General features: G+C 38.7%; 1 protein-coding gene across 5 annotated transcripts; it reads right to left on the bottom strand.

Moving 5' to 3' along the window:
- Positions 1–775: 775 nt before the first annotated feature.
- USP8 (ubiquitin specific peptidase 8) lies at positions 776–23,281 on the bottom strand. Of its 5 annotated transcripts, none has more exons than XM_075713626.1 (20): positions 23,212–23,281; positions 17,415–17,585; positions 16,602–16,746; positions 16,023–16,108; positions 13,216–13,360; positions 12,532–12,589; positions 11,639–11,798; positions 11,200–11,362; positions 9,814–9,958; positions 9,395–9,615; positions 7,710–8,306; positions 6,271–6,360; positions 5,583–5,663; positions 4,921–5,183; positions 4,113–4,325; positions 3,317–3,527; positions 2,745–2,981; positions 2,075–2,217; positions 1,571–1,703; positions 776–1,338 (listed from the first exon to the last, which is right to left on the bottom strand). In XM_075713626.1, the coding sequence occupies exons 2-20, from the start codon at positions 17,516–17,518 to the stop codon at positions 1,153–1,155; spliced, it is 3,381 nt and encodes a 1,126-aa protein (XP_075569741.1). In that variant the 5' UTR covers positions 17,519–17,585; positions 23,212–23,281; the 3' UTR covers positions 776–1,152. The 5 variants fall into 5 exon arrangements, with proteins under 5 accessions (XP_075569741.1, XP_075569740.1, XP_075569743.1 ...); XM_075713625.1 differs by having other exon boundaries at positions 11,639–11,783; XM_075713628.1 differs by lacking the exon at positions 6,271–6,360 and having other exon boundaries at positions 11,639–11,783.
- Between the last annotated feature and the right edge of the window lie 1,494 nt (positions 23,282–24,775).

Below are 24,775 nucleotides of genomic sequence, written 5' to 3'. Positions count from 1 at the left end.
ATTTTTGTCCCTCTAGCACTGCAAATTCGTTGGCAGCTTGTAAACTTCTGGAAAACACTTAATCCTAGTCTTAATTCCATCAGCAAGACACACACATGTAGACAGATAAAAGCTCAGAATGTGTAGGATTTAAGATTTCTGAATGCCAACTTAATCAGAGAGGGAAAACTAACCCAAATCCAGAGCAGGGAAATGCACAAGATGCAACTGAAATAGTTTCTAAACTAATCAGTTCTACACGAAGTAATATTTTTTTCATCTGAAGAACCTTTAAACCATGTGAATATGATTCAGATTGTCATTATGTAGAATCCTGACCATTACACAACTAGTCGGGAATGAAAACACCAAACCCAAACATACATTTAACAGGATATATTTTTAAATCATTTCTTCATTAAGGTTTTTAATGCATGTGTACATGAAAATTTATATTAAAAAATTAAAAAGGAAAATCTTGTTTGTTTAGAATAACTCTGAAGTGCACAAATATTGACAAAAGCTAACAGAAAAAAAATACAGCTCTGCTTTTTTAAGTAGTGTTGCAGTTACTTAGAGCTGGCAAATAAACGCAATCCTCTGAGTTTTAGAGATTCTCACAAAAAGGACAACATTTTATTATATACATAGTTCTGATGTGCAAGTATGCAATCAATATGTACACTTACATTCCTAACTGTTTACATCATTCTAGAGTATTCACAGTAGAATCAAGCTTAAGGTTAGAAATGTGAAAAGGCCATAACAGTGAAAGGGGGGGGGGGGGGGGGGGGGGAGAAAAAAAAAAAAAATCAAGATATGCCTTGGGATTTTAAGACATTTTAAACTACTTGTTAATAGATTTCAGATGACTAAGCTAGAATTTAATTTTGGAGCAGACTAAAAATATAGTTGTTTTTTAAGTAAATGGTAATGCAAGTATGCTTTTTAAATGGTTTCACAGATGGCAGTATTACCACAAGCATTATTAATCAGTCTTCTGATTTTTAAGCACTAGTACTGACCAGAAAGAGCTTGCTTGCAGAAAAGCTGCTGCAACCATCCCCATATCTGTAAGTGACTATGTTTGTCATAGTTTTGCATATTTATATGCATTCCCATACCTACTTTGCTCTTATAAAAAGAAAGCCAGTTTTCTTAACCCACACTACTTTATGTGGCCATATCCACTGCTCGCTGTTCATAAGAAGTGTAAAAGAGAATATATGCAGCTGAGGATTTCACAGACGATGCTGAGATCTCAGATACTTCATGGTCGTCAAACTTAAACCAGCGTTGTTTTGAAGCATTTTTGCAGTAGGCTGTATAGTGCCCTCCATCCAACCCACCATAATGATTCTGTAAACATGAAAAAAGAAAAGAATTAATGGCCTCGAAAGCTGCCATTGCTTCCCTGGTTAGGGAAATAAACTAGAATGTGGGAGTTTTACTAGATACCAATCATTCTTTTTAGAATACAACTTAATCTGCAACCAGGTAGGCAGCCTGGAAATCTAGACGAATTGCCCAGACTAAACCAAGTCTTGGCATACAGACCAGCTGAACTTTGAAACGTGACACAGTTACTTACTGATACTGAAAACAGATTGTATCTCTTCAAGTTATTCTTTGGACCAATAACATACTGTGAAAGGTCAAGAGTTTCCAATGGGAAATCTACAGAAGTTTGAAGCTTTTGCTTCCATCTTCCATCATAGGAAAATCTAGAGAATTCAAAAGCATCATTAAAAGTTACAGGTTGTTCACAAGCTATTTAAGAATATTAAGCATGTCTGTTTTCCCCATTTGTAACCAGGATGTGATCTCAGCTAAAGCATTTGACCCCCCCATTCTGTTAATACTCGCACACATGTTTCTTAGCACAAATGTAGATTACTTGTAAAAGTGCTTCATGAACTACAGCCTAATAAAAGAAGCATCAGATGAAAATAAATTCTTGCAACATTACAACTGGAAATACATCCGAAACGTTCTCTAATTAAAAATGGTTAGCTATTGCACTGGAATAATCAATCTCCATCAAAGCCTGGTCACTTCATCCTAACTAATTTTCACCGACCGCTGTTTCTCTTACCGTTTCAAGTGCACAAGAAGAACAGGTGGTAATTTCCAAATTTCTATTTTTTTCAAAGAATCCCTCCGAGTTTTGCAATGGCTACAGTAAAATCTATTGTTATCAGTGAGCTTCTCCTCTTTGGAGAACAACCTAAGGCATTCCTAAAACAAAATGCAAACACAGATTGTGAAGGGTAGGTGTTTATGAAAGTGTAGCAAAAATGTTTGTTTCCTATTTGGTAGTTAACCTGCATCAATTATCTGCATGCTATGTTTCACAAAGATGAGGAAAAGCGAGTTAAATCCACGGGCAGAAATAAATTTTACTGTGTATATTAATTAGCTGCAAGTCTTCCAAAATATACCTACAATATTTTGTTTAAAAACACAACATATTTACACTATGATTTACAAAACCAAATACTATACATGTCTTTTCTGCTACTGCGGCTTAAATATTTCCATCCTGCTTGTATTTCAAAATGTTTAAGGAATGACCTATTTTTTTAAACTTTAGAAGAATTAAAAAATAATGAAGACTCAGGTCTGTTCATGTTTCAGGTCAGTGTAAATGAAGCTGGAATATTGACCAATCCCTTCAACAAGAGGTTGAGCAGAAGCAGTATCATAATGAAGTCACAGAGAAATGTTTTTACTTCAAGAACTGTTTCTCTCTAGTGCCAGCGTACCTGCAGCGTACATTTACTAGTGGATGCAAGCGGTAACGACAAATACATGAAAGCCTCAAAGGTCCGGGACTTCTTGTGACATGTAAGACACTGCACTGTAGATTTGAACTGGCCTTGAAAGAGTGCCACAATAATGGATTCATTGAGCTGTTTGTGTTTGTGCCAGGCTAGTTCTGCTGCTCTGAAGTCATCAAGATGATCATTGTTTTCTTCCTTGTGTCTTTTCCTGTTGTCAGCCTGGGTAACAGAAGTTTGAATACCATAGCCATATATTAACATATAAAAAACCAGAAAGTCTCATCTATAGGCAAGCATACTATTGAATATTTGCAAGAATATTTAAACATGTCAGCGTAGCCATCCATTTCTTACCTAGTTAGGCTTCTTCCATTACTCCCTTCAGCACCTTACACTGTTTCAAAATAAATTCCTACTTTAATGCTGAATACTAGCATTTCCTTCTATACAAGGTTCCAGTAATATAATCTTCTTATGAAATAAGAGGCTCTCTTTAAAATTTATTTCTCTTGATCATCTGACAGATGTATAATCTGTTACAAATTATTACTTACTTTATTTAGGTCTTCATGCAAGCCATCCATTAGGAAGAGAAGCAATTCTTGGGAGTCCTGTTGGCTATATCCTGCAAATTGGTCATTAATCTTCCCAATTGTAATTTTGAAGTCTTTTGGACTGATGTATTTATACTGTCCTGTCCATAAAGCTTTCATTATTACACCAAACTCTTCAGCCACTTCACCTTTATGCCCTAGGAAATTTGACCTATACAATTAAACAGACCAAAAAACAAACAAACAAAAAAACACCAAAACAAAAAAAAAAAAACCACAAGTGAGCCATACAAATAACATTTGTTTTTTAATATTACTGTTAATAATTTAAGACATTATCCCAATTTCAAAGTAATTTCTTCAGACCAAGAAAAACTGGCTGTTAGACTGAGTTAAAATTTTTGTCTACTTTGGCACTGTAATTTGGTTCCATATTCAAGACTGGGCTGATGGAAGGTACAGCTGTTTCCAGCTTGTTTTGTAAACCTCTATTTAAATATCCTGTTCGGTTTTAGGAGACTAGTACACTTGTATTTATGAATGTGGTAAGCACAGTTTAATTTTAATTAAGACTGCACAGTTTAATTTTAATTAAGACTGTTCAGTAAAACCTATTTTGTGACACACATGAATTTTGAAAATCTCAAGACACTTTGAAGTTAGCATTTGTCTCCTACTTTAAAAAACAAACAAAAACCCCCTTAACCCCACTGAGTCATTTTTTTAAATCACCAATTGTAAAGGCATTTTTTTTCCTTCAATTATAAATTAAAGGATGAGACTAAGAGATTGTTACCTGTTAATATCATCTTGATACAAGTTTCTGTTAAAATAATCTGCCAGGTGAGGTGCATTGCACAGACACTGTAATATGGAATTCATATAGCAAGTGTTCCCTAGATTACGAAGTCCTGTGAGAGCTGGTCCCGATCCCCCAAACACAGGATTAAGATTCCGAATTTGTGATGCAGAGAGTCTTGAAATTTCTGCTTTAGTGTAACAGACTGGTCTGTAAGGAAGAAATTATTTTTTAGGAGTCTCGACTTGACAAGGCTGTGCACATAAGCCAACAGAACCGCCCTCCCGCACAGGGAATGAAATATCCTGGCACACGATGTCACCAAATGCCATCTTTATGGTATTCAAGACCAGTTGATGTAATAGCGAGAAAGCCATATACACTGGCCTATAATGAGGCCGAGTTATAGGCTCCATCAGTAGTTGTGGGTTTTTTTTTTTTTAAATTCACAGATGAAGAATTAGCTGTTGATTTAACTCAGTTTAAAAACTGAAAACTCTGCATTTCACAAGCTGTCAGAAGACTGGCATATAATATGTTAACACAAATACCACCACTTAAAAAGCAGCTATTGTCCAATTACACTGTAACCTCTGAAATTCATGTTAATACTTAACAATTACATTAATTCTCAAAAGATAACTGCCCTATACACTGAACTTTTAGCAATGAAATTAAAGTCTATCACTCTTGCATCCTTTCAACCCTACTTAGAAAATATTAATGAATTTCAGTTGGTTAAACACAAAGGAAGCCCTATATGCTATCATATTGCACAAGTTGTGGCATAATTTATTGAACATACTTATTGTCACGATTGACTGCAGGAGTTACAGGAATTCTTTTCTTCTCTTCTTCCTGAATGGCTTGGGTTATATCTGGGGAAGAGTAGGAGCGCTTCAGTTTGGAGTGTTCTCTTTCTCGTTCAACAGTCACCTGTGGCTTGGGTTTATGAGTTGGAGGGGTTGATGGAGGAGTGGATGAAGGAGCCATTTCTGGTGGATACATATGAACAGTATTTGTTGGCGAGTGATAGTAACGAAAGGTTCCAGTGATTGGATCCAGAAACTTGGGGAAAAAAAACAAGTTGTTTCAAAACCAAGTAAAAATTCATCATTAACTAACTTACCTATTTTTAAACTACTGTAAGAACACTGCATGAGTTTTTCAAACATTGAGTCATGACTGGCCTCAATATTTAATGGATTAAATTTACCAGAAGGCACCACTTTCACCAAAATGCATATTAAACAGCAACTGCTTAGTACCAGAAATAGCAGATGAGCTCTCTAAGGTTCATTACAAATAATATTAAAATTCAGAAAATAACTGTGGAAGTTGAAGGGGGGGGGGGGGGGGGCGGCGGCAGCGGAAATCAAATGATCTAGCTTAGAAATAAGACACAATTGAAATCTATTACAAAACTGCGCAAGGCAACTTGATTATAACATCAGAATAGAAAGTTACCTTTGCCCAACCTGCAGGCAGTCCTGGTATTATCCTTCCCATTTCTTCACTTCGTGCTCTCATTAATGGCTCCCGCTGAGACTAATAAATGGAAATGTAAGGTATGTATAGTTACTTATGCAGAGCTGCAAGCTGCCTGTGACTTTCCCTATACAGTAACATGATTTAATGCAAAACAATTCAATAAGAAATCCTTGATTATAGCTGGAAATACAATTTATTGTAATGGTAATATAGTACTGCTATTTTGTATCACTCAATCTATAAACAAAACCCATTTGTTGACACGCTCCAGAAGAAAAGGACAATTCAGTCTCACAGAAGTCCGAATACTGAATTTCTTCCCTAAAGCAGCTGCTTTATTAGGAATATGTGCTTCTGTTAAACACATACAGATGATGTTTTTCCCTTTCAAAGCGGTATGCAAAGGACTATGCGCGAGATGATGAACAAGTGTGGAATGCTTGTTAGTGCCATCAGAAACATATGAAGATTTCTCATGAACCCTTCAAATATTTTTTTCAGATAAATATGACAAACGAAAAAAGCAAACAAACAGCTGTAAACATGGCATAGTCTTAAGACGATGACTTTAAAAATTGAAATGAGGTGGAATTTATCATAATATAATAATCATAAAGCATCTGCACTTGATTGGTTTTGGCTACATACAACACATTGTATTTACTTTAAGTCTTTCAGTATCTTGTTCAGAATCCTCTCTAAGGGGTCCTGGCTTTTGAGCTCCACTGTCTGGTTGTCCTTTAACCCCAGTGTGCTGTAAAAGATTTTGAGAGAAGGCTTTCAATTTTCACCTGGAATGTCAGTAAAGAATGCTGATAAAGCAAAATAGGGAAAAAGTAGAGTTATATTTTCTTTTCTAGTTGTTAAATGCACATGCCACAAAGAAGTGGTTAGAGCAGGTATTTACACATAATGTTTATTCTTCCTAGTCTATATTATAGGCAATTTGCTGGAATAGTCTTTTTAGCAGAATGTTGTATTACATAAGACAGTCTATTACATAGTTTCAAGAGCTCAGAAATAAAGTGCAGAAGTGCCACCCACACTGCTTTCCCCGCAAAAAGCTGTGGGGTTTACAATTTGTTTTTAAATGAAAGAGTTTTTCCCCTTTAACTTCTCACTGTGACAAAGCCTCTCCATGAAAAAGGCAAACTGTGAAGCCAACCTGTGAAGCCAACATTATGAATTTATTTTATCATGGGCAGTCATTCTGGGATTATGTGAAGTTGCTCTGTCAGTCAAACAGAAGCTCAAGAGTGATTGTGCTAAGGTTGCCCAGGAAGATTTATTTTGGCTTTCTTGTGCATCTGCATTACACAAGCATCAAACTTTGGTCAAATAACAACTGCAGTTGCAAAGGGAGAGAAAAATATCCTAATGCATCTTCTTGAGAAATGGTTTTAAAGACATCTGTTCTATTATTAACTCAGCTTCACAAATGGCTCCTGTTTCATGATCAGATGATTTTACACTCAGAAATTTTGCAATTTTTTTTTCAAAAATCTGAGGAAAGAAGGAACTGTGATACTACCCCCCTGCCCCAAAGAACTGGAACTGGACTGTTCTCAGCAAAAATACTAGATTAGGGTATTGCTTTACTTCCTATGCCAGTCAACAAAATCCTGCTATATCAGCGTTTATGCAGCTGGGGGCACTAAAGAGTTTGTTACAGTAGTATAATTCTGTCCCTAGCATGTGTTACAACAGTATACTATACAGTACTGGGCGCATACAAGAGATAAAATGTCACCATGCCTCTATTTTTGAAACAGAGGATTACAGCCTATGAACCATCCCTGCTAGCTCCATGTCAGTGGGAAGTTTTATTATCCTATGGGGATTCCATGCTGCCCACCTACAAGCAAGAATTGAGGCTGTCTTGGAAAAAAAAAAACCAAAAACACCAAAAAAACAAAACCCAAAAAAAACCCCTAACTATTTGTGTCTTGGTTTTAACTTTCTCCTCTACATTTATGTAAAAATGGCCTAAATAAATATCCGATGATGTATGTATAATTTCTATATTGATACTAGAGTATGCACTCACAAATTATCATAAATAATTACTCCATGTTTGGTGACAATTTTCTCTTTTTCACTAACCTTGCCTGAAACAGTCACAAAGGTCTGAGATGCGTCACCCAGTGCCCGTCTCTGCATTTCTGGAGTTCGAGTTCCCTTTTCTCTTTCTTCCACAGATATTTTGTCAATCTCAATCCTTTTTGCACCAATGCTTTCTAGTTCATTTTTATTTTGCTTTTTTGCTTCTATTGCTTCTTTGCGTGCTCTTTCTTGTTCCTTCTCCTCCTGCTCTCTTTTTATTTGTTCATCCCTCTCCTTCTGTTCTCTGTCCTCTTTAGATTGCTGCAGCTTTTCTTTGAGTTCCTTTTCTTTCTGTTCGTCTTTTGCTTTTTGTTCTTGTTCCTCTTTTTCTCGCTTGAGTCTCTCTCTCTGTTCTTCTTGTTGCCTCTCACGAAGTTCTTTTTCCCGTCTGTTTTTCTCTAACAGAGCAGCAGTTTCCGCATGTACACGACTTTTTTCTTCTTCTGTCAGAATGCTCTTTGCATCACGTAATGGCTTTGTGGACCGGTCTGGAACTATTCGTCCATTCTCAACAGGCTGGCTGTCACTGACTGTACTTTCAGATTTTGGTCTGTTATCATCAGGGATTTTTAGTGAAGGCTTTTTAGTACGATCAACCTGTAACACAAAGTGTAGAACAACAATTCATTACAGCTGTTACTGCTCTGTTAGCTAAGCTTTTTCTAAATGAGATTTGTAAGAGAATAAAGATGATATAAAGTTGACTTCTGCCAGAGAGGTAGTGCTTTCAATTTCATTAAATCTGGTAATTCAAATTGCTTGTTAGTAAAAGTAGGTATTCACTTATCTTCCAGATATGAGATAAGAATCAACAAGCCCTACAGAACCATAAGGACAGCATTAAGTGCTGATTACTACAACTCTTTATTTTCAAGCTTTCAAAGGCAACCAGGCAGCCTAATCTGGGCTTGGCTCTCTCAATCATGTGACAGAGCAGGTGATTAAGGCAGATCTGCTTGATAGGAAGAGGTATTTAAGAATGGCTTATGCTCAGACCTAGGAGAGCAACTTGTTTTTGATGCTGAAGTCCAAGTTCTAGAGAAATAAAAGCTAGTCTAGTTCAGGGAAGAAATAAGGTCTTTTTTACAGTTTAGGGTCCCTTGGCTGAAATCTGTATTAAAGGCAGTATCTAGGAGGGTGAAAGTGAGGATTTTTATTTTAGCCTTGTGTCCTAAGGAAAATGTTATTTTGGTGCAAGGACTCTACAATGGTGTCTTTAGAATCCCTGTGAAAGGAAGAAACAAATCCCTATACTCTCTCTGCTGGGCCAAGAGTGACAAGCCACCTAAATGTTTTATTATTTGAAGGAAGATACAGCTGGTGGAAAGCAGACCTTTGGAATAGCCAAGGTAAGCCATGGCCTAGTTGCCCTCCCTTTATTTCATCATATGTATGTTTTGAGTAGAAAGTTTGCTTATAGACTTTCTGAATTAATGATCAATTGCTGACCTTCAATTTCTCAGGTGCTCATATTAAAATATTCACGAAAAGCTCTGTAATTATGTTAAAAATATGCAGTTTCATAAAGTTCTGTAGATTAGTTATGATGTCTTCACAGACTGCCAATAGTCTCTGTACCAATATACTTGTGTACAAGCCTTAAACAAATACTGAGTATGTTTCTTTGTGGATTTAGGCTTCTACATGGGGTGGGTCTCTATCTGAAAAAAAGACACACAGCTTACCTCAGGGATACTTCTTGTAATCGATACTGGATTAACTACAAATGAACTGTCAGATTTTGGAACAGCAGCATCCTGTATGTTTGGTCTGTTAAGTGATTTTAGTCTCTCTTCTAAATTATCTCCTGTTTCTTCATTTTCAATCCCTTCTGTTGGAGATGGCTTTATAGGAACAACAGGTGGAACAGGAGCTGGCTCTTCCAGAGATGGGTATGTAAAATCCACTTTAGGAGGGGGAAGAGGAGGGAAGCATGAGAGATCTCTTAGAAACATAAAAGCAAAATAACCCCCACGTTCCACCAGACCTCAAAATTTAGCTATGCTATCTAGCCCAGAACAAGGCTATCCCAAACATACTTAAGTAAGTTAAACATACCTCCCATAATTATTAACACTTGAAGGGGATCATCCTTTATACTTACAAGAAACAGTCACTGCTTCACTCCTGCTATGCTGGGGTGGAGTTACTTTAGCATTTGTTGTGTACTGGGGAAAACAAAGGAGCCAGTTTTCATAACCTCCTTCTAGAACTAAAGGTTCATTCTGCAGTATAGTTTTGCTTTCCCACTGTAAGGAAAAAAGTTTGAAATTATTTAAAAATAGAAAATAAACTTTTAAATCTTAACAGTGTCATTGAAATTTCTGTGTCTAGTCATTACATTAAGAGATAGGTTATTTCTGAGACTTTTAAATAAGAATTAAACAGGCTGCAAAAACCCTCTGGGGAACAGGGATCCTCTTTGTGTTTGGAGAATGCCCAACGCAGTGAGGCTCTTAGCTCTACCTATAACAGAGTCTGCATATTTCCAGTACAGAAAGAACCACTTACTACCACTTCAGGTAACGTTCCTCCATGCAGAAAAATATTTTTATTATAATATTTGCTTCAGTTTCTTATCTGATAAGTTTACTGAGTGCTTAGGGGCATTGGCTTGAGAATGCACAATGTTAACTTTCTGAAAAACACTTGAGAGTTGAGGCTCCAGATTGGCTTCCTCCTGAGGTCCTTGGTATTAGAACATGAACAAGGGACAGGGGTTCAGACAACATTCTGTAAAGCAATAAACAGGGAGAACTGCCTGAACTATCTCTGAACCCCAGTCTTGAATGCTTAGGTAACAGAGATATGTAGTCTTTTACAAGAGCCACCTATATAAAGGGTAGGGACAGCACAGCCGTAGCCAGAGTTCTGACATGAAAATGTTGAGTATCTGCTTAATACTGAGTCTATAAGCTCCTTGCACTGATGAAGCTCAAATTTAAATTCATGTTTCTCTAACAGTTATTTTCAATAATGCACAGAAGTTAACCATGCTCAAAATATTTTTGGGATCTCCTTCAACAAAACTCCTCCATTCTAGAAAGGGCCTGGCTGATAGGACTGCAAAGAAGCTAGCCGCCTTTGGCCTGCCTATGCAGGTGGCCAGGCAGTTCCCATGAATAAGGAATTACAGTTGGTAATACGGGAAAGAGGGTGACAATTTTTCTGGCAAACAGTACTAAGTACTTTCACCAACAACTTTGTCAGCCAAGAACTCTAAGTTTATAAGCTAGCTGTTGAGAAGGGGAGTTGAATCATTCTGCTGTTTACCTATTTAATAAATTATACTGTCCTCTACTACAGCACAAGCACGGGAATGTGAAACTTCAGACTACTCTTCTGTTATCAAAATAAGTAGTTTCTGAAAACTGAACCAAGATGTTTGCCTAAAGTGTCATTAAGTCTTCCATATACTTTGTAATCAGGGGTGCTTTAAGACCTTCTTATTTATTGAGATGAATTAATATAAAACATAAAACTTGCCAACCTTAAAAAGCGCATCTTTCAGGCTCTGAAGAGTTGTTCCTAGCTTTAAGTCTTCGGCAGAGCTAGACCAGTCTAACAGTATAACATAATCAAAGTGTCCTCTCTTCTTCCATGGATCTCTAGAATCCTCTGGGAGTCTAGCTTCAATCCAATTCGCAGTAACTCTGAAATGTATTAACATGCATTTAAAGACAAATGTACAAGTAGCATTTTGTGCAACAATATATAACTCATATTATGTTTATGTGCTTGGATAAAATAAATATGCTCTGGCTTGAAGTCAGTACATGCAAGAACAGATCTGTCCAGGTAAGCCTCACCCATTTGTATATATTGGGGACTCCGAAACTAAGAGTACAACCTTTTAAAGCATATAAAAATCTTTTTTCAGTCAATTTATAAAATTAAATATTTCACTATCATTTAATGTTACTTCATACCCAGGACTGATAGCTTCTTCTGGGACACTGATAGATCTTGGAATACAGGATTCCTGATAATCCTTCAATCTTCGAGCATCCATTATAATCAATTCAATCGTGTTGTCTGACATCATTGCAAACAGTTTCTCAGCTGTGACTGCTCCTTGAAATACAAAAGCTATTAGATGCAAAAAGGTACATTATAAATGGAGATAGCTATGATCACATCCAACTGGTGCAATCAAGACTGCCAACAGATGAAACAGAACAGAAAAGTCACACGAAGTCATGGAGGTGAGACACTATAAAATAAGCACATTGGCCCTTTTGTTCCTACTACTGTAGTGATTAGCACCTGATCTGCTGAATTAGACAATACTGAATGCTTCAGTGATAAACTGTTTTTAACTTTTTGTGGTCTCAATTAAATCAAGCCATATAGGCAAGCATTTGTAAACTACGTACTACAGATGTTCCCCTTCAGTTAAGAACTCTAGAGAACATTTTCACATATTTATTAAAGGAACAAAAACCAGAAGGGGGGAGGGGAGGCAGGGCATAATTTCTCATTTAACTGAGAAAGCTGACACATTTCAGCCTTGTCTAGACTTTTTCTTATCAGCTGAGACATTTTTCTTTCTACTTTGACCACTCTAGGGCTAGTTCAGCTTTAGTTATTAAACTGTTGAAAAACTTAAGTACAGCTTTCTAAGTTCAAGAAAAGTGATAAAGGCTGCAATACAGAGGTTAATTAATTACTAAATCGCTGTTACTGAAATGCAGGATACCAGAATTTCATCAGAATACTCTGACTGTGAAATAACTCCTTAAAACAACTGCAGCTGCTGAAGTGATAGGTGCATAGGTATATGGAGACCTTTTTCACATCTGTGTGAACATGCATCTCTTACCACTCAGACTGTCAGACTGATCCTTTCTTTCCAGTGAATGCTTCCTTTCACCATTAATCTGTGTTGTAAGGGGGAAAAAAGTTAATTTAATATCTAATACTCAGAACAAAGATGGCCAACAGACACTGACTCTCATAGAGCTTGAAGGAAATTGGTCAGACTGTAAGCCACAGGACAAAACGTAGAAAAAGAAAGCTTTCTCTAAAGATGTGCTGACAGATGCACTAAAAAAAAATATCAAGGCTGCTGTCCTACCTAGACAGAAATCAGTTAAAAAGGCAATACAACCTAGGACAGCATCATCTGCTCGATGAAATTCATAAAGCATTTGTGGAGAAATGCGTTTTCTTTCTACACTATTGCTGAAAGTCAGCTCTCTCCAAAAAAGGAGACATGTTATCCATAAAATCAGCTTACTACTATTACTTTGGGTTTCTTACACTAGCTAGTTCTATTATAAAATAGAATTTGACTTTACAAAAAAACGAGTCTACCTTATGCAAGAATTGGAGGTTGGCAGGACTCAACATCTTCCAAAAAAGTGTCAAAGAAGGGTTATGGAGAGTTTAACTCATTTTAAAAAACATGATTCTGAACTGTTTCCAGCTACTAGTAGAGATGAAATGCTAGATTAAAACTACACATTTAGACTGAATTAGAGAGTCTGTAAACATCTTCAATTACCCTTTGGCTTTTTCCTTTGGAATCAACAGCACTTTCTGAGGAGTTTTTGGCTGAACTCTTTCCATCATCTTTTGGTTCTTGCTTTTTCTGCAGCTCTTGTCTGTCCCTCTCTTCAAGTTTCTTCCGAACTTCAGCCTCCTCATATCTATTGAAAAGAAAAAAACCTTTTTTTTTCCCCCCTCCAATATTGCATTATTGGCTAGCCTTGGATAATTAACATCAGAATCATCAAGTCTTCAGGAGGAAAAAGTATTTAAAGTTTAAAAAAAAAAAAACCTTAAAAGTATTGTCAATCTTTGTATTTCCAACAAACCCCATTTTCCTCCATGACTGTGTGATATTATTTCTCCCACTCTTGGGTTGGTTTTCTTATTCTTAAATCCTGTTTTGGGTTCTGTTTCATAGCCACTACTCTTATGGCTAACTAATTTTTTAAGGCTAACTCTAAACCTAGGGTCATGCTTAGCTATGGTGTTACTAAATGTAATAGGTCTTTCATTTCGTAGAGGAAAGGGTAAGTATTGGTGACTTACAGGTAAACGTCAATATATTATAACAATCATCCAAGGTATTTTATTTGGTTTTCAACAGAGCTAGCAATAACAGTTAGGAATAAGTTAGCTCAGTTATCTAAATTTCCTTTTTCTGAGAAGTCAGATCAGAACTACCTATATAGTAGCAGTCACCTTCAGGATGTAAGCTGACTTTGTAATACTGTTATGTCCTCAACCTGTGCCCCTGCTGTTTGTTTCCAACACTGGGGCTACAGTGAAATCAGTGCAAGAATCATGTATACTTGAGAGCTTTGGTGGACCTAGGTCTTGCATACAGCTGTCCTTTTCATGAAGCCTTAGACTTCAAAATTAACCTCCCAGCCTTTTGCCATTGTAAGGACAATCACATTATTGTACACCGGTGGCCTCCAAATACAGATTTAGATCACCAGCTGCAGGTTTGTACAGTTACATCACTGTCAAATAGCATTTTACTATATTACATAACTGAGAAGCTTAAGGGTTACTAGTGATTCATTAAAAAAAAGAATGTTTTGAACTAACAATTTTGATGACTGAACCAAGCAGTGAAACATGAACACCGAACTGTATTAGAAATTGCTCATTTTAATCAGATGTTGCCTAATCAGGATTAAAATTACAACAATACAGCTGTATTTCATATCAAGACTACTGTATTAATAAACTAGATCATTAAATCAAATTCTGCCTCAAAGTCTACTCCGCTAATTGGCCACTAATAGGAAGGAGGCTGCAAGCCTGTAATTTTAAACAGGCTTCTTGATTTGGCAAAGGCATTGTAAGTTAGATTAGAGCATTCTGTTCTCATTTGGAGTTAATGGCACCAAAGCATACTTCGGATTTTAATTAAATCCAGTCAATATGGAATATTTACCCATCAATTTCCCATTTACACCTTTGAAGCACGCAGTAGGTCATTCATGTAGGTATTCCTGCTCCTATACAAATGATGTTTCAGTAGCTCCACTTTTAGTTAATAATTAACATTTAAACTATTTGCTGGCCTACTGCCTGTAGAAGTAGTTATACAAATAATTTTTCTGAAACCACTTCTGTAGTTACACAGGAGTCGTGTTTCATTTGTATTCCCTTAAAAATACATACATTTTGCCCAGAGTAGTTGAAAGTTATTAACTGTGTCAACTTTCGGAAGTCTGTTCCTTTCATAAAAAGCCATGTGTTACTAAACAATAAGTCTCCAAATAATTTTGGTTTTCTGTAACTCTATCAGTTTACTCTTACAGTGAATTTGTAGCTCTGTTGAATGGTAAGACTCTTAACTAAAAATAAGGAAAACCTAAAGATTGTTTCATGCATAGCATCATGAGACATCTTTGGAAAGTCTCTTTTCATATACATGTAACTACATTCTTATTTCCTTGTTCACCTAAACTAACTTTTTGGATTAAGCACTTCAAAAGGGGCTTTCACAGTAATACTTGGGGGAGAGGGGCGGGGAGGGCGTGGGAACGGAAATGTGCCTAGCTGAAGGGAAAGAATTAAAAGGGTGAGAAAGGGGTGAGAAAGATAGTCCCTAAGGATATGAGAAGCAGATAAGGCTGGAAGCAAGACGTACTGCACTAAATATCACCTAAACATAAGATTCTACCTTACAACTTCTTACCAACACAATTTCATGGCTTATGGCACAAAGACATGTAACTTGACAGTTGTAAATGAGCTACCCAAAAGCCCGTTAGCATCAGCTCAATTACATACTGACAAAACTGTGCACTTCCATATACATGTCTGCACGTGGCAGAGGTAGAGAAAAGGTGCAGCAACTAGCTAAAGAATCAAAAATGTGTTTTGTTAGTGTAAACTAAATCCACACCAGGAGGACTTTTTAACATATGTAAATATAAGGAACATTCATTAGTGTATTTGGTTTCAGATGACCTTATGATGAAAAGGGTAAGGAGGAAATGGCTCTTGATCATCTCTAGTGTGTATATATATATAGTTTATATCTTATGGTTTCTTTTTATTAGTTATTAAACAAAAATGGGAGACAATATCAAGAAATCATAGTTACCAAGAATTAAGAGACAATGTATACAGTGGCAAATTACTGAAGTATGTGATGACAAAAATTTTCTCTAATAATAAGACTTTTGTGGATAAATAACTTAAGCTCTCAAGAGTTTCGGGTATCTAAGCTCTACTCAAGTGCAACCCCTTACTACTGAATAGCGTGAAAACCTGCAATTGCATATGTACAGGCTTCAGGTATAATGAATAATATCTTATCTATTAACTGTATTCACGTACCTGAGTTTAAGGCTGTCTGAGAGTCTTTCAGCTTCTTCAATAGCTTTTTTTAAATTTGTAGGTCCAAGAATTGAATGAAAATAATCCTAAAATTACAAGCATCACCCCACATATTAATAGTACAGCTTAATAATGCCTACTTCCGTGCATATCAAGAGCTGCTAATGTACAGAGAATCGGTATGATAATGATATTAATGCTAACAAAAGGAACTGTTTTGAATCAAAATATGTTCCTCTCAAACATGAGTTAGTCAGTAAAATTGTTCTATAGGACTAGTAAGTAAAGTCTAGGCAAGGCAACTGCACCAAAAAAAAAAGTTTGAATGGGAAAGATGACAGGAATACCTTCCCCTGAAAAAAATATTCACAGATCTGACAATTTACATACCTTATGTGTATTAAAAGCAAACTGTAAAAGTCATTAACAATAGACTTGTCAAAAATAGGAAGGAAAAAATATCGTAAGTGAGACAGTTTACTTAATACCAGTGTAATCCTTTGGATGTGCATTAGTGTAATTCTCTGTACTTCTACTACTCTACCAATACAGAAGAGGTCAGTCAGAAAGCTTTTATACCTGTTGCTGCTTAAAATCAGGTCTCTTTTTAATAAAGTTATAAACAGTCACATATTTCATATATAGGATGTAAGCTTTTTCTTCATCTCGGTCCAATCTGCTCTCCTCCGCTGCCTTGAAAATCTTAAGGGCACTCTGCACATAACTGAAATCAAAGGAGTAAAGCAAGTGATTGTTGACTTGTCCCGAAACACCTTTTCATTACAAGATGCTATCTTAAGTGTTCACAGCCTCTGCCCATATATTGTGTTTTACCATCTTAATATAAGGCTTTCATTAAATATGAATTACAATCATGCTCCTCCAAGTAATGTTTCTCTTTGCTAGTTTGTTTACTAGCCTTATTTAAAATTTTCCATAATTAAATAGTACACTGAGATATGGAAAAACATACTTTTCCCTTCTAAAAATAACATTTTTTGAGGAAAAACTAAATCATAGTAAGACAGAATGAGATGTTGATTGTCTAAAAATGCTAGAGGCAAAGTATTTTCTATTCACACATTTTCCAAACTTTTTATCATTTTGTAGAATTTGCATTTATATAGCCTTTTCTCAAAGTATGAAACTTTCATGGGCACCATGCTCTGTCCAAGTTAGGTTTTGGCAGTATGTGAAGTTATCTTCTGTAGGCAGTAAGTGTATCTGATGTGATAGTTGAGAGATCTATACATAAGACTATCAAAGGTTTTGATACCTAACAGAAATAATTGAGGAAATTTAGATCCACAACACAGTTGTTCTGCAACCTGCTCAGCAGAGTAGCACTAATACTTCTAATATTAATAAAAAAATAAATTAAAATATATATACCTCTTTGTACTTGTCTTTTCAGGTTTTATTTCTGTCTTCTTGTTGAGATCTTTCAATGAAGTACAGAGATATAGCTCCTTAGGTACAGATGCCACAGCAGGCATGTTAATGTTGTTACTTATGCCCCTTCTAGGATGGCACAGCTTCTTAGAAGTCTCTATCAATATTCTTCTGGGGGGGGGGAGTAAAAAAAAAAAAAAAAAAAGTAGGGAGAGCCCAATTATATTCCAAAGACTTTTAATACAGTTATAGTTACCTGTATGGGGTTATTACCTAATCTATCTCCCTTTATGTGAATTAGCACTAGTATAAAACAATCTGGAACTTACGCAGTTATAATGAAATGTAATTTAATTGTAGCTTAATCTATATGTAATGAATTGGAGCTCTGGTACCAAATTTGGTCCACTACAATCTGGCAAAATGTTATTATAATACTACAGCATCAGTACTTACCCATACACCTGTGTCTTTGATACTAATCTATATTACTACTATTAAAGCAGAGTTACTTACACAGAAAGACACATATATTTAAAGCAAAAAGAAAAAAATTGGTCACTTACTCTGGGCAATTACTTGTAATACAAGCATAAAAGGAAAAAAGTATTTCCAGAAGTCAAAGAAAACTTCTTTGCCAGAAGTTAGAAGAATAGTGTAGCTGCTTAAACTGCAACTATTTATATGTTAATTATCCATAAGGGCCCTCTTCTATCATTTCTAAGTATTACTGATGCAAACAGAGTGGCTGAACAGTTAACAGTATAAATTAATCCCCCCAAAGTGCTAGAATTACTTGAAACCACTCTAGGTAATTTATCGAGAATGTCAGCAATACATTGCTAACAGAAGAATAATAAAATAATAAGAAAAGAAATGCTTACTTAATGTTCAAAATCATCATATCCAGCAAACTTATTCAACTATAACACCAGTTAAGTATATTATGAAAAATGAGCCGACTTCTCTGTACTCTGAAATTAGTAATTGATAATTATTTTATCACTACCTTAGCACAAACCTCTGCAAATACACACTACAGCCATAGAAATGTGACTTCTAATGTCTTGGTAAGAGACAAGCTAAGGAAAGGAAGGTCGCTACTGCTGAAGTCGGCTTGAAACTTCTTAGACATACTGTAGGTCTTAAACTCCTAGGTATCATCTTTCTGCTTTCATTTGGAAGTGCTCTCCAGATAGCCATGAAATAGTTAAGCAGTTTGGCCAGAAGAGACTATTACATCATCTCATCTAACATTCTGCATAGAGCAGTCCGTTAAGTCTCATACAGATAGTCTAACTAAAAATCTTTTAATCTAATACAAGGTAAGCTATTTTAGCCCTTGGGGGTGGCAGGGGAGGACTTGAGCTTCTTCTCAAGCAGTGAGACATTAAGGTGCTAGCAATACTGAAGAAATTAAAGGGAACTAATTAGAAGAAAGATGCTCAAATGATCCCAACAAATAAATTATTTCTTAGTAGTGAAAAACCCACATGACCTTTAACGAGATGAAGGCAGGGCATTTCCCTTCCACCTTCAAGGTGATGATCAGCATGACAAGTGTGACCAAAAAACCATCAGCCAGTGACCTCAGAGGGAAGTTTCACAGAACTGAACTGATCTGTAGCTGACTGCCACTAAATGAGGTGGTCCTGATTTCCCTCCCTCTTGCTCATGCTGGTGGGGTACTTGTCCAGCCTCTTACTGAGCCAATTCAGCTTGCTGGAGAGGCAGAATGGCTACACATCTTGTGCAAGGAGAGCAGTCGGCCTGTCCAGTCAGGAATGAGAAGCCGAGATGGGAACGTGATCCCTTCCCATGGCACACAGCTGATATTCTTTGAAGTATCACTGCATATCTAGTATCACTAGGTTGACTGTTCTTGGTCTAGGAACTGTTTATCAAATAAAGACACTAAGTTAACCCAAACCTTTGATAAGTTCATGTTGGAAACAAATGCAAAAAATAAGATGAGATACATGTCTAATGATGATTCTTTGGTTTAAGGTCTGGCATGCCAAGGTCAGACTAAACAATATCCAGCTAGGTAACTTACTGCTTAAACACAGATCCTGTACTTGCTAATTTTCCAATTACATTATCAACTTTGAAAAGTTGATAAACTTGTCAAAAATTCTTCCTTAGGAGACTGATTTTTCAGACAATTCTAGGAAGTTATTTAAAGTTCTCAAATATTAATACATAAAATTAATAATAGATCCCATACCCCACTCATCTTAAAACATTGTCTTCCCCATATAAGGTGTCTTATCTTCAACTGTAATTTTAAGGGAGGTATCTAGGTGCTGAAAGCCAGAAAATTCATTAGAACAACTGCATTCAATAAAAACAAAACACAGACCCACCCCCTGCCCCAAAGTAACAGACCTTTACAAACTAAAAGCTTTTTTGCCTAAAAAAAAAAAAGACATCCTTTTTACAACCTCACAGAATGACAAAGAAAGACTTCACTCTTAATAAGATTTTAGCATTGCTTGTCTAATCCTACCTTCAGAGCCTGTCTTCACCTGGCTTTTTATTTCCCCTTGGAACTGTAAATAGACTTTTTCTTTGAAGCTAAGTCCTTTCCAAATATATCTTCAATGTTTTCTCTGTTATGTAAGCAGTATTTTCTTAATCTTAAGTGGCAGCATTTGGTTGTGTTCTGACAGAATATTGTAACTAAATGTCGCCTCAAAAAGATAGGAATATGACATTACTGTGTCTGTGTGCGTATGAGGAAAAAAGAAAAAAACAAGATTATGTGGAAGATGAACCATTTAATGGAAGGCAAAAGATGCTAGTAAATTCTGCAGTGTTGCTGACACACCTTGATATGGGCAGTTCTTCTGGGACCTCACCTATACAAAGGTAGAAGCAGCCAAATCTGAGTTTTGGCCCAGAACAAAAATTGGGTTTCCACGTTTTTCTGCTACAGTTTGTTAAGTTATAATTGCAGGTCTTTAAATTGCCAGACAAGTTCAACACTGACCTTACATTTATTTCCTGATGTGAAGAAATTTCTATACCTTTTTTCCAAAACATGACCTACTAACCACAGTATCTGATGAATGAGGTATTACTCTTTGACCTCCCACAGCACTGTAATTCATACAATATGCTCCAGTAAAATGAGTAAGGATAGATTAGGAATAACATTTTCTTAAAAAAAAAAAAAAAATCAAATTCTCAACAGCCTATTTAATAGAATTATATATAGCATATGTCATAAGTTAATATGACATCTCAGCTGCAGTTTCTAATTCATTCTTCTATACAGAACTTTAACTATGGAATTATAACTAGCATTTTCAGTTTTATGCAGTAAAAATCCCCTAACTATAACCTTCAGACTGACCACTAGTTGCCAGTTGACTGCTCAGAGTCTTGGCTCAGAAGAACCCTTAAAACTCCTTAAGCTTCTAGTAACTTTTAAGATGTGCTTGTATCTTGATTTTCCCTTACACTCAAATGAATGAGGGGTTTTTTACCCTTCTCTGAGCAGGCTTTGGGAAGACGCCGATTTCAGAATCCAAATCAGCTCCTTGATACATAAATATAACCAGCGGATTTTGAACCTAAATTTTTGCAGGAATCAGATTCCTAATTGACCTGGTCTCAATGGTTGCTCCAGCAAAATAAGTTGCACAAATAAAGATGTTCAGGAGTAGTTAACACTATAGTGAAATGCATGGAGATAGACCAGCTACTGAAAGTTCTGTACAAGGTCTGTATTTATTTCCACTAGAGGAGCTGCAACGAACCGTACTTTCTTATCAGAATCACATCCATTTTATCAGGATAAACTCTTGCTGCTCCAGGCTGTAGTGACTAGATTACGCTCACTTTTGCCAAGCATTCCATTTCCCTCCACACTTATGATCACATCAATACAGTGGCAACACTGAGGCATCAATGAACCCTTCCAATTAAGTATGTGGACCTTTCAAACATCTCTAAGCAAGAGAGATATCTTCTTTTCCACAAAAAAAGAGAACTGGATCATAAAACCATAAATACAAGGGATTGAAGAAGCTGTAATAGCTAAATCTACTATTAGTCAACCCCATGAGGAAGAGGAAACAACCTATTTCAGGTTTGTCAACCTTTTTCTTAAAAATTAAGATCAAACTCGAAACTGTGGATCTGTTCAGCCCCCAGCTGAAGTATTATCTCGGGCTCCTTTTTCACACTGAGAGTGCTGAAAACCAGGCCAATATCCTGAAAATATAAGGAAAGTCACGCTTGGATGTTTATGGGCATTTAAAATACTTAGAATGGATAGTTTTACACTGACAAGGAAACATACCTGTTGGTAACAGGTTTTTCAACACCTAATTATCATGCCTGTTTTACTAAGGATATGAGTAAGCTTTAAGTGGAATGACCATAGCAAGAACAACGCACAGAAGCAGTTATATTGCAAGCAGCATACACCAACACAGTCTGAAACAAATTGACATGCTAAGTGCTGTGCATCACCAATTCAGGTATGTAATGAAGTATTATTCACCTACTTATTTTTGTCTCTAAGACTTGAGCAAATGAGAAATGGGTTTCTCACAAACATGAAGTTCCTCAATTCTCTTGGAATTAAGTTTTACTGTCTGTACTCTGTACACAAGAGTTGGTTTTGTTAAGATTATCAGTATTAATCTAGAGACACGGTATTCTAACATGGCTGAACTATACAATCAATCAGCATATTTATCTCTGTAAGCCCTCCAGCTTGCTTTCAGGCTCTGGTACTGTTAATACTACAGGCCCTTGTCCTATAACTTCATGTGCATAGGTCCCATAATTTAACCACTGGGGCTTCTTATCGCAAGGCCATTATGCTCACACAGAGTACCCAAACTTTCATAATTTTGCTGGGTACTACCAGTCATCATGGCAGTAACACATTGCAGGTCTGTCTTCGGCCACGTACCACGCTGAAATGACCTGTGCTGCCAAGCTTGGGAACTGCTCTTTTTGCACAGCGAGAAAATCCTTTCTGACAGCTTGCTCATCCAACAGTTTAACTGACATTGATGGGGAGGGAAGGCACTACGAAGTTAAGTTGCTTAAAAAAAGTAAGTTGGATTTTACACAGGAAGCTTGAAAGTTATTCAGTCTAAGTAAGGCCACGAATAGCTTCACTTATTCAGATAAACGAAAATCTGCAAAGCGTACGCAAACAGTATAGGTGATAAGAAGACAGGGAGGTGACAGAGCGGCTGAACACTCCTCCAAGTTTTTAACTGGGCGGCTAAAAACCCTGCGGCGCCCGGCTGCGGGCCCAGGACCCCGCCGCCGCGGGCACGGCCGGGGCTGTGGGAGCCTCCATGACGGCGCAGCTCGCCGCCTCGCCCGCTCCGGCCGGAGGAGCGCACCCCGGGAAGCGCTGCTCCCGGGCCGTCTGCCGCCGGCCGCTCTCGGGCTCCGGGGCGGCTTTCCCGGACTCCGCTCACTTGTCACCCGGGCCGGGCTGCGGCTGGGGGGGGGGGGGCTGCGGGCTGCCCAAGGTCACACCGCCGGCACCGGGGCGGAGGGCTGCCCGCCGGGCCGGGCCAGGCCCCGTTCCCCGACCCCGCGCAGCGCAGCGCGGCTCCGCCGGCCCTCCGCAGCCTCGAGGGCCGCCTCCCCGCCCTGCACGGCGGGGCCGGGCCCGGGGCTCCCCTCCAAGGGCGCCCGCCCCCCTCCCACCGCGGCCGGAGGAGGGCGTGAGGCGGGTCCGCCTGCCCTGCAGGCCTCGCTCCCCCGGCGGCCCGGACACCGCCTCCGGCCAGCGCGGCGGGCCCGGCTGCGTACTCACCGCCGCGGAGACTCGCTGCCTCAGCCCGCCGGCCTGGGGCAGGCCCATGTCCGAGCGCGGCTGCCGAGGAGACGCTACGCGGCCATGGCTGCTGAGGCGGAACTCGGCGGCGTTCCTCCCTCCCGGGCCTCCGCTCCCCCGCGGGGGCGGGGACTCTCCGCGGCCCTATCCGGGCCGCGGGGCCGGGCTCGGGCCGCGGGGGGCCGCGGCGGGCGGTTGGCGCTCAGCCGCTGTCTTGCGGGCCCTGTGGGGCGCGGCCGGGCCGAGCCGGGCCGGGCCAGGCGGGGACCCGCTCCCGCCGTGGAGCTCCCTCGGAGGCGGGGGTGGCTCTGGGGGTGGTGTGAGGGGGAGGAGGAGGAGGAGGAGGAGGAGGAGGAGAGGCAGGCCACCTCAGATCAACGCCACCCGCGCTGGCTCCTCAGGGTCAGCCCTGGAGAGGGCTCTCAGGGAGCGTGGGGTTACCCGCAGCCCCGGCCCGCCGCGGCGGACACCCAGGCGCTCCGCAGGGCCGAGGCCGCCCGGCCCGGCCCGGCCCGGCCCCTGCAGGCCTGGCACCCCGCCCAGCCTGGCTTCTCCTTTCGTTTTTTCCGGGCGCCTTGTGTTATCGAGGCCAAGCCACTAAAAGCGGGCTCTGAGGTCTGGCACATTTTGTGGGACATCCAGCGTTTGTATGGGGTGTTAAACTGGCCCTTCTGATGCACTGTGAAATCTGGTGTGGGAAGGTGAGGCACCTCGCCTTACGAAAATAACTTTTTTTTTCCCCCTAGAGAAAAATGCATTGACTGGGGACACTGTAAGTTCAGATCTCATTTTTTGTTGTGTTTTCTGTGCAGCTTGTGGTGTTACTACAAACATTGTACCTCAGGGATGGCGGGTACGTGCTGACATGCCGGTATTGTCATACTGGGATTTAAAACGGGAGAAGGGAGGGATGCTGAGCCTGTTTCCAATCAGTCGGTGAGGCAGGTTATGCCATTGAGATCTTACACAAGCAGAAAGATGCTCTGTCCTGCCACAGTCCCAGTCTGTCCCCTAAATGTGTCAAGGTGGGGGACTCAATTAAGATACTTTAACTTACTGCTCCATTTTGCCAATGGAAGTGTCTTGTGAACTGGAGCAGTTTCCCTCGCCACTTTGGGAAACACGGAGGTCGTGAAGCCAAAATTAGAAAGATGCCTGTCTTCATGTAGCCTTCCAAAATACTGATTGTCCAGAAGGCTTAATTGCATCACAGTACGTAGTGGTACAGTAATGTTGGTTAGTACTGGGTACCTGAAAGGCTCAAACAATATCCTCCATCTCTAATTGGCAGTGCATATAAGTGATCAGACATGTAAAAGATTCTGGGAGAAACGAGTACAGCTCTAAGTCTTCTATGTTGTGCAATACCAAAGTAAGTTGATTAACAACATTAAACTGAACTCAATAATATTAATAACACAATGCTCTTGTAAGTGCCTTTTTCAGAACTGCTCCATTTGTTTCAGCCAAGATGGGTTGTGCCAGAAAGTTATGACAAGATGAAAGGAGTAAGTCCACTGATGTCAAGGTTTGGGATCTAAGT

This window comes from Pelecanus crispus, chromosome 7, assembly GCF_030463565.1.
Source record: "Pelecanus crispus isolate bPelCri1 chromosome 7, bPelCri1.pri, whole genome shotgun sequence".
NCBI classification, from domain to species: domain Eukaryota; kingdom Metazoa; phylum Chordata; class Aves; order Pelecaniformes; family Pelecanidae; genus Pelecanus; species Pelecanus crispus.
This window is presented reverse-complemented; position numbering and strand designations above follow the sequence as displayed.

What these genes read in the sequence shown, in the direction of transcription:
- USP8 (XM_075713626.1), bottom strand. Translation starts at nt 17,518, where the DNA reads ATGCCTGCTGTGGCATCTGTACCTAAGGAGCTATATCTCTGTACTTCA. An exon ending in TGAAAGATGCGCTTTTTAAG is followed by an intron (nt 9,959 to 11,199) that starts GTTGGCAAGTTT and finishes TTTTCCTTACAG; the next exon opens with TGGGAAAGCAAAACTATACT. An exon ending in TTGTGACTGTTTCAGGCAAG is followed by an intron (nt 6,361 to 7,709) that starts GTTAGTGAAAAA and finishes AATCTTTTACAG; the next exon opens with CACACTGGGGTTAAAGGACA.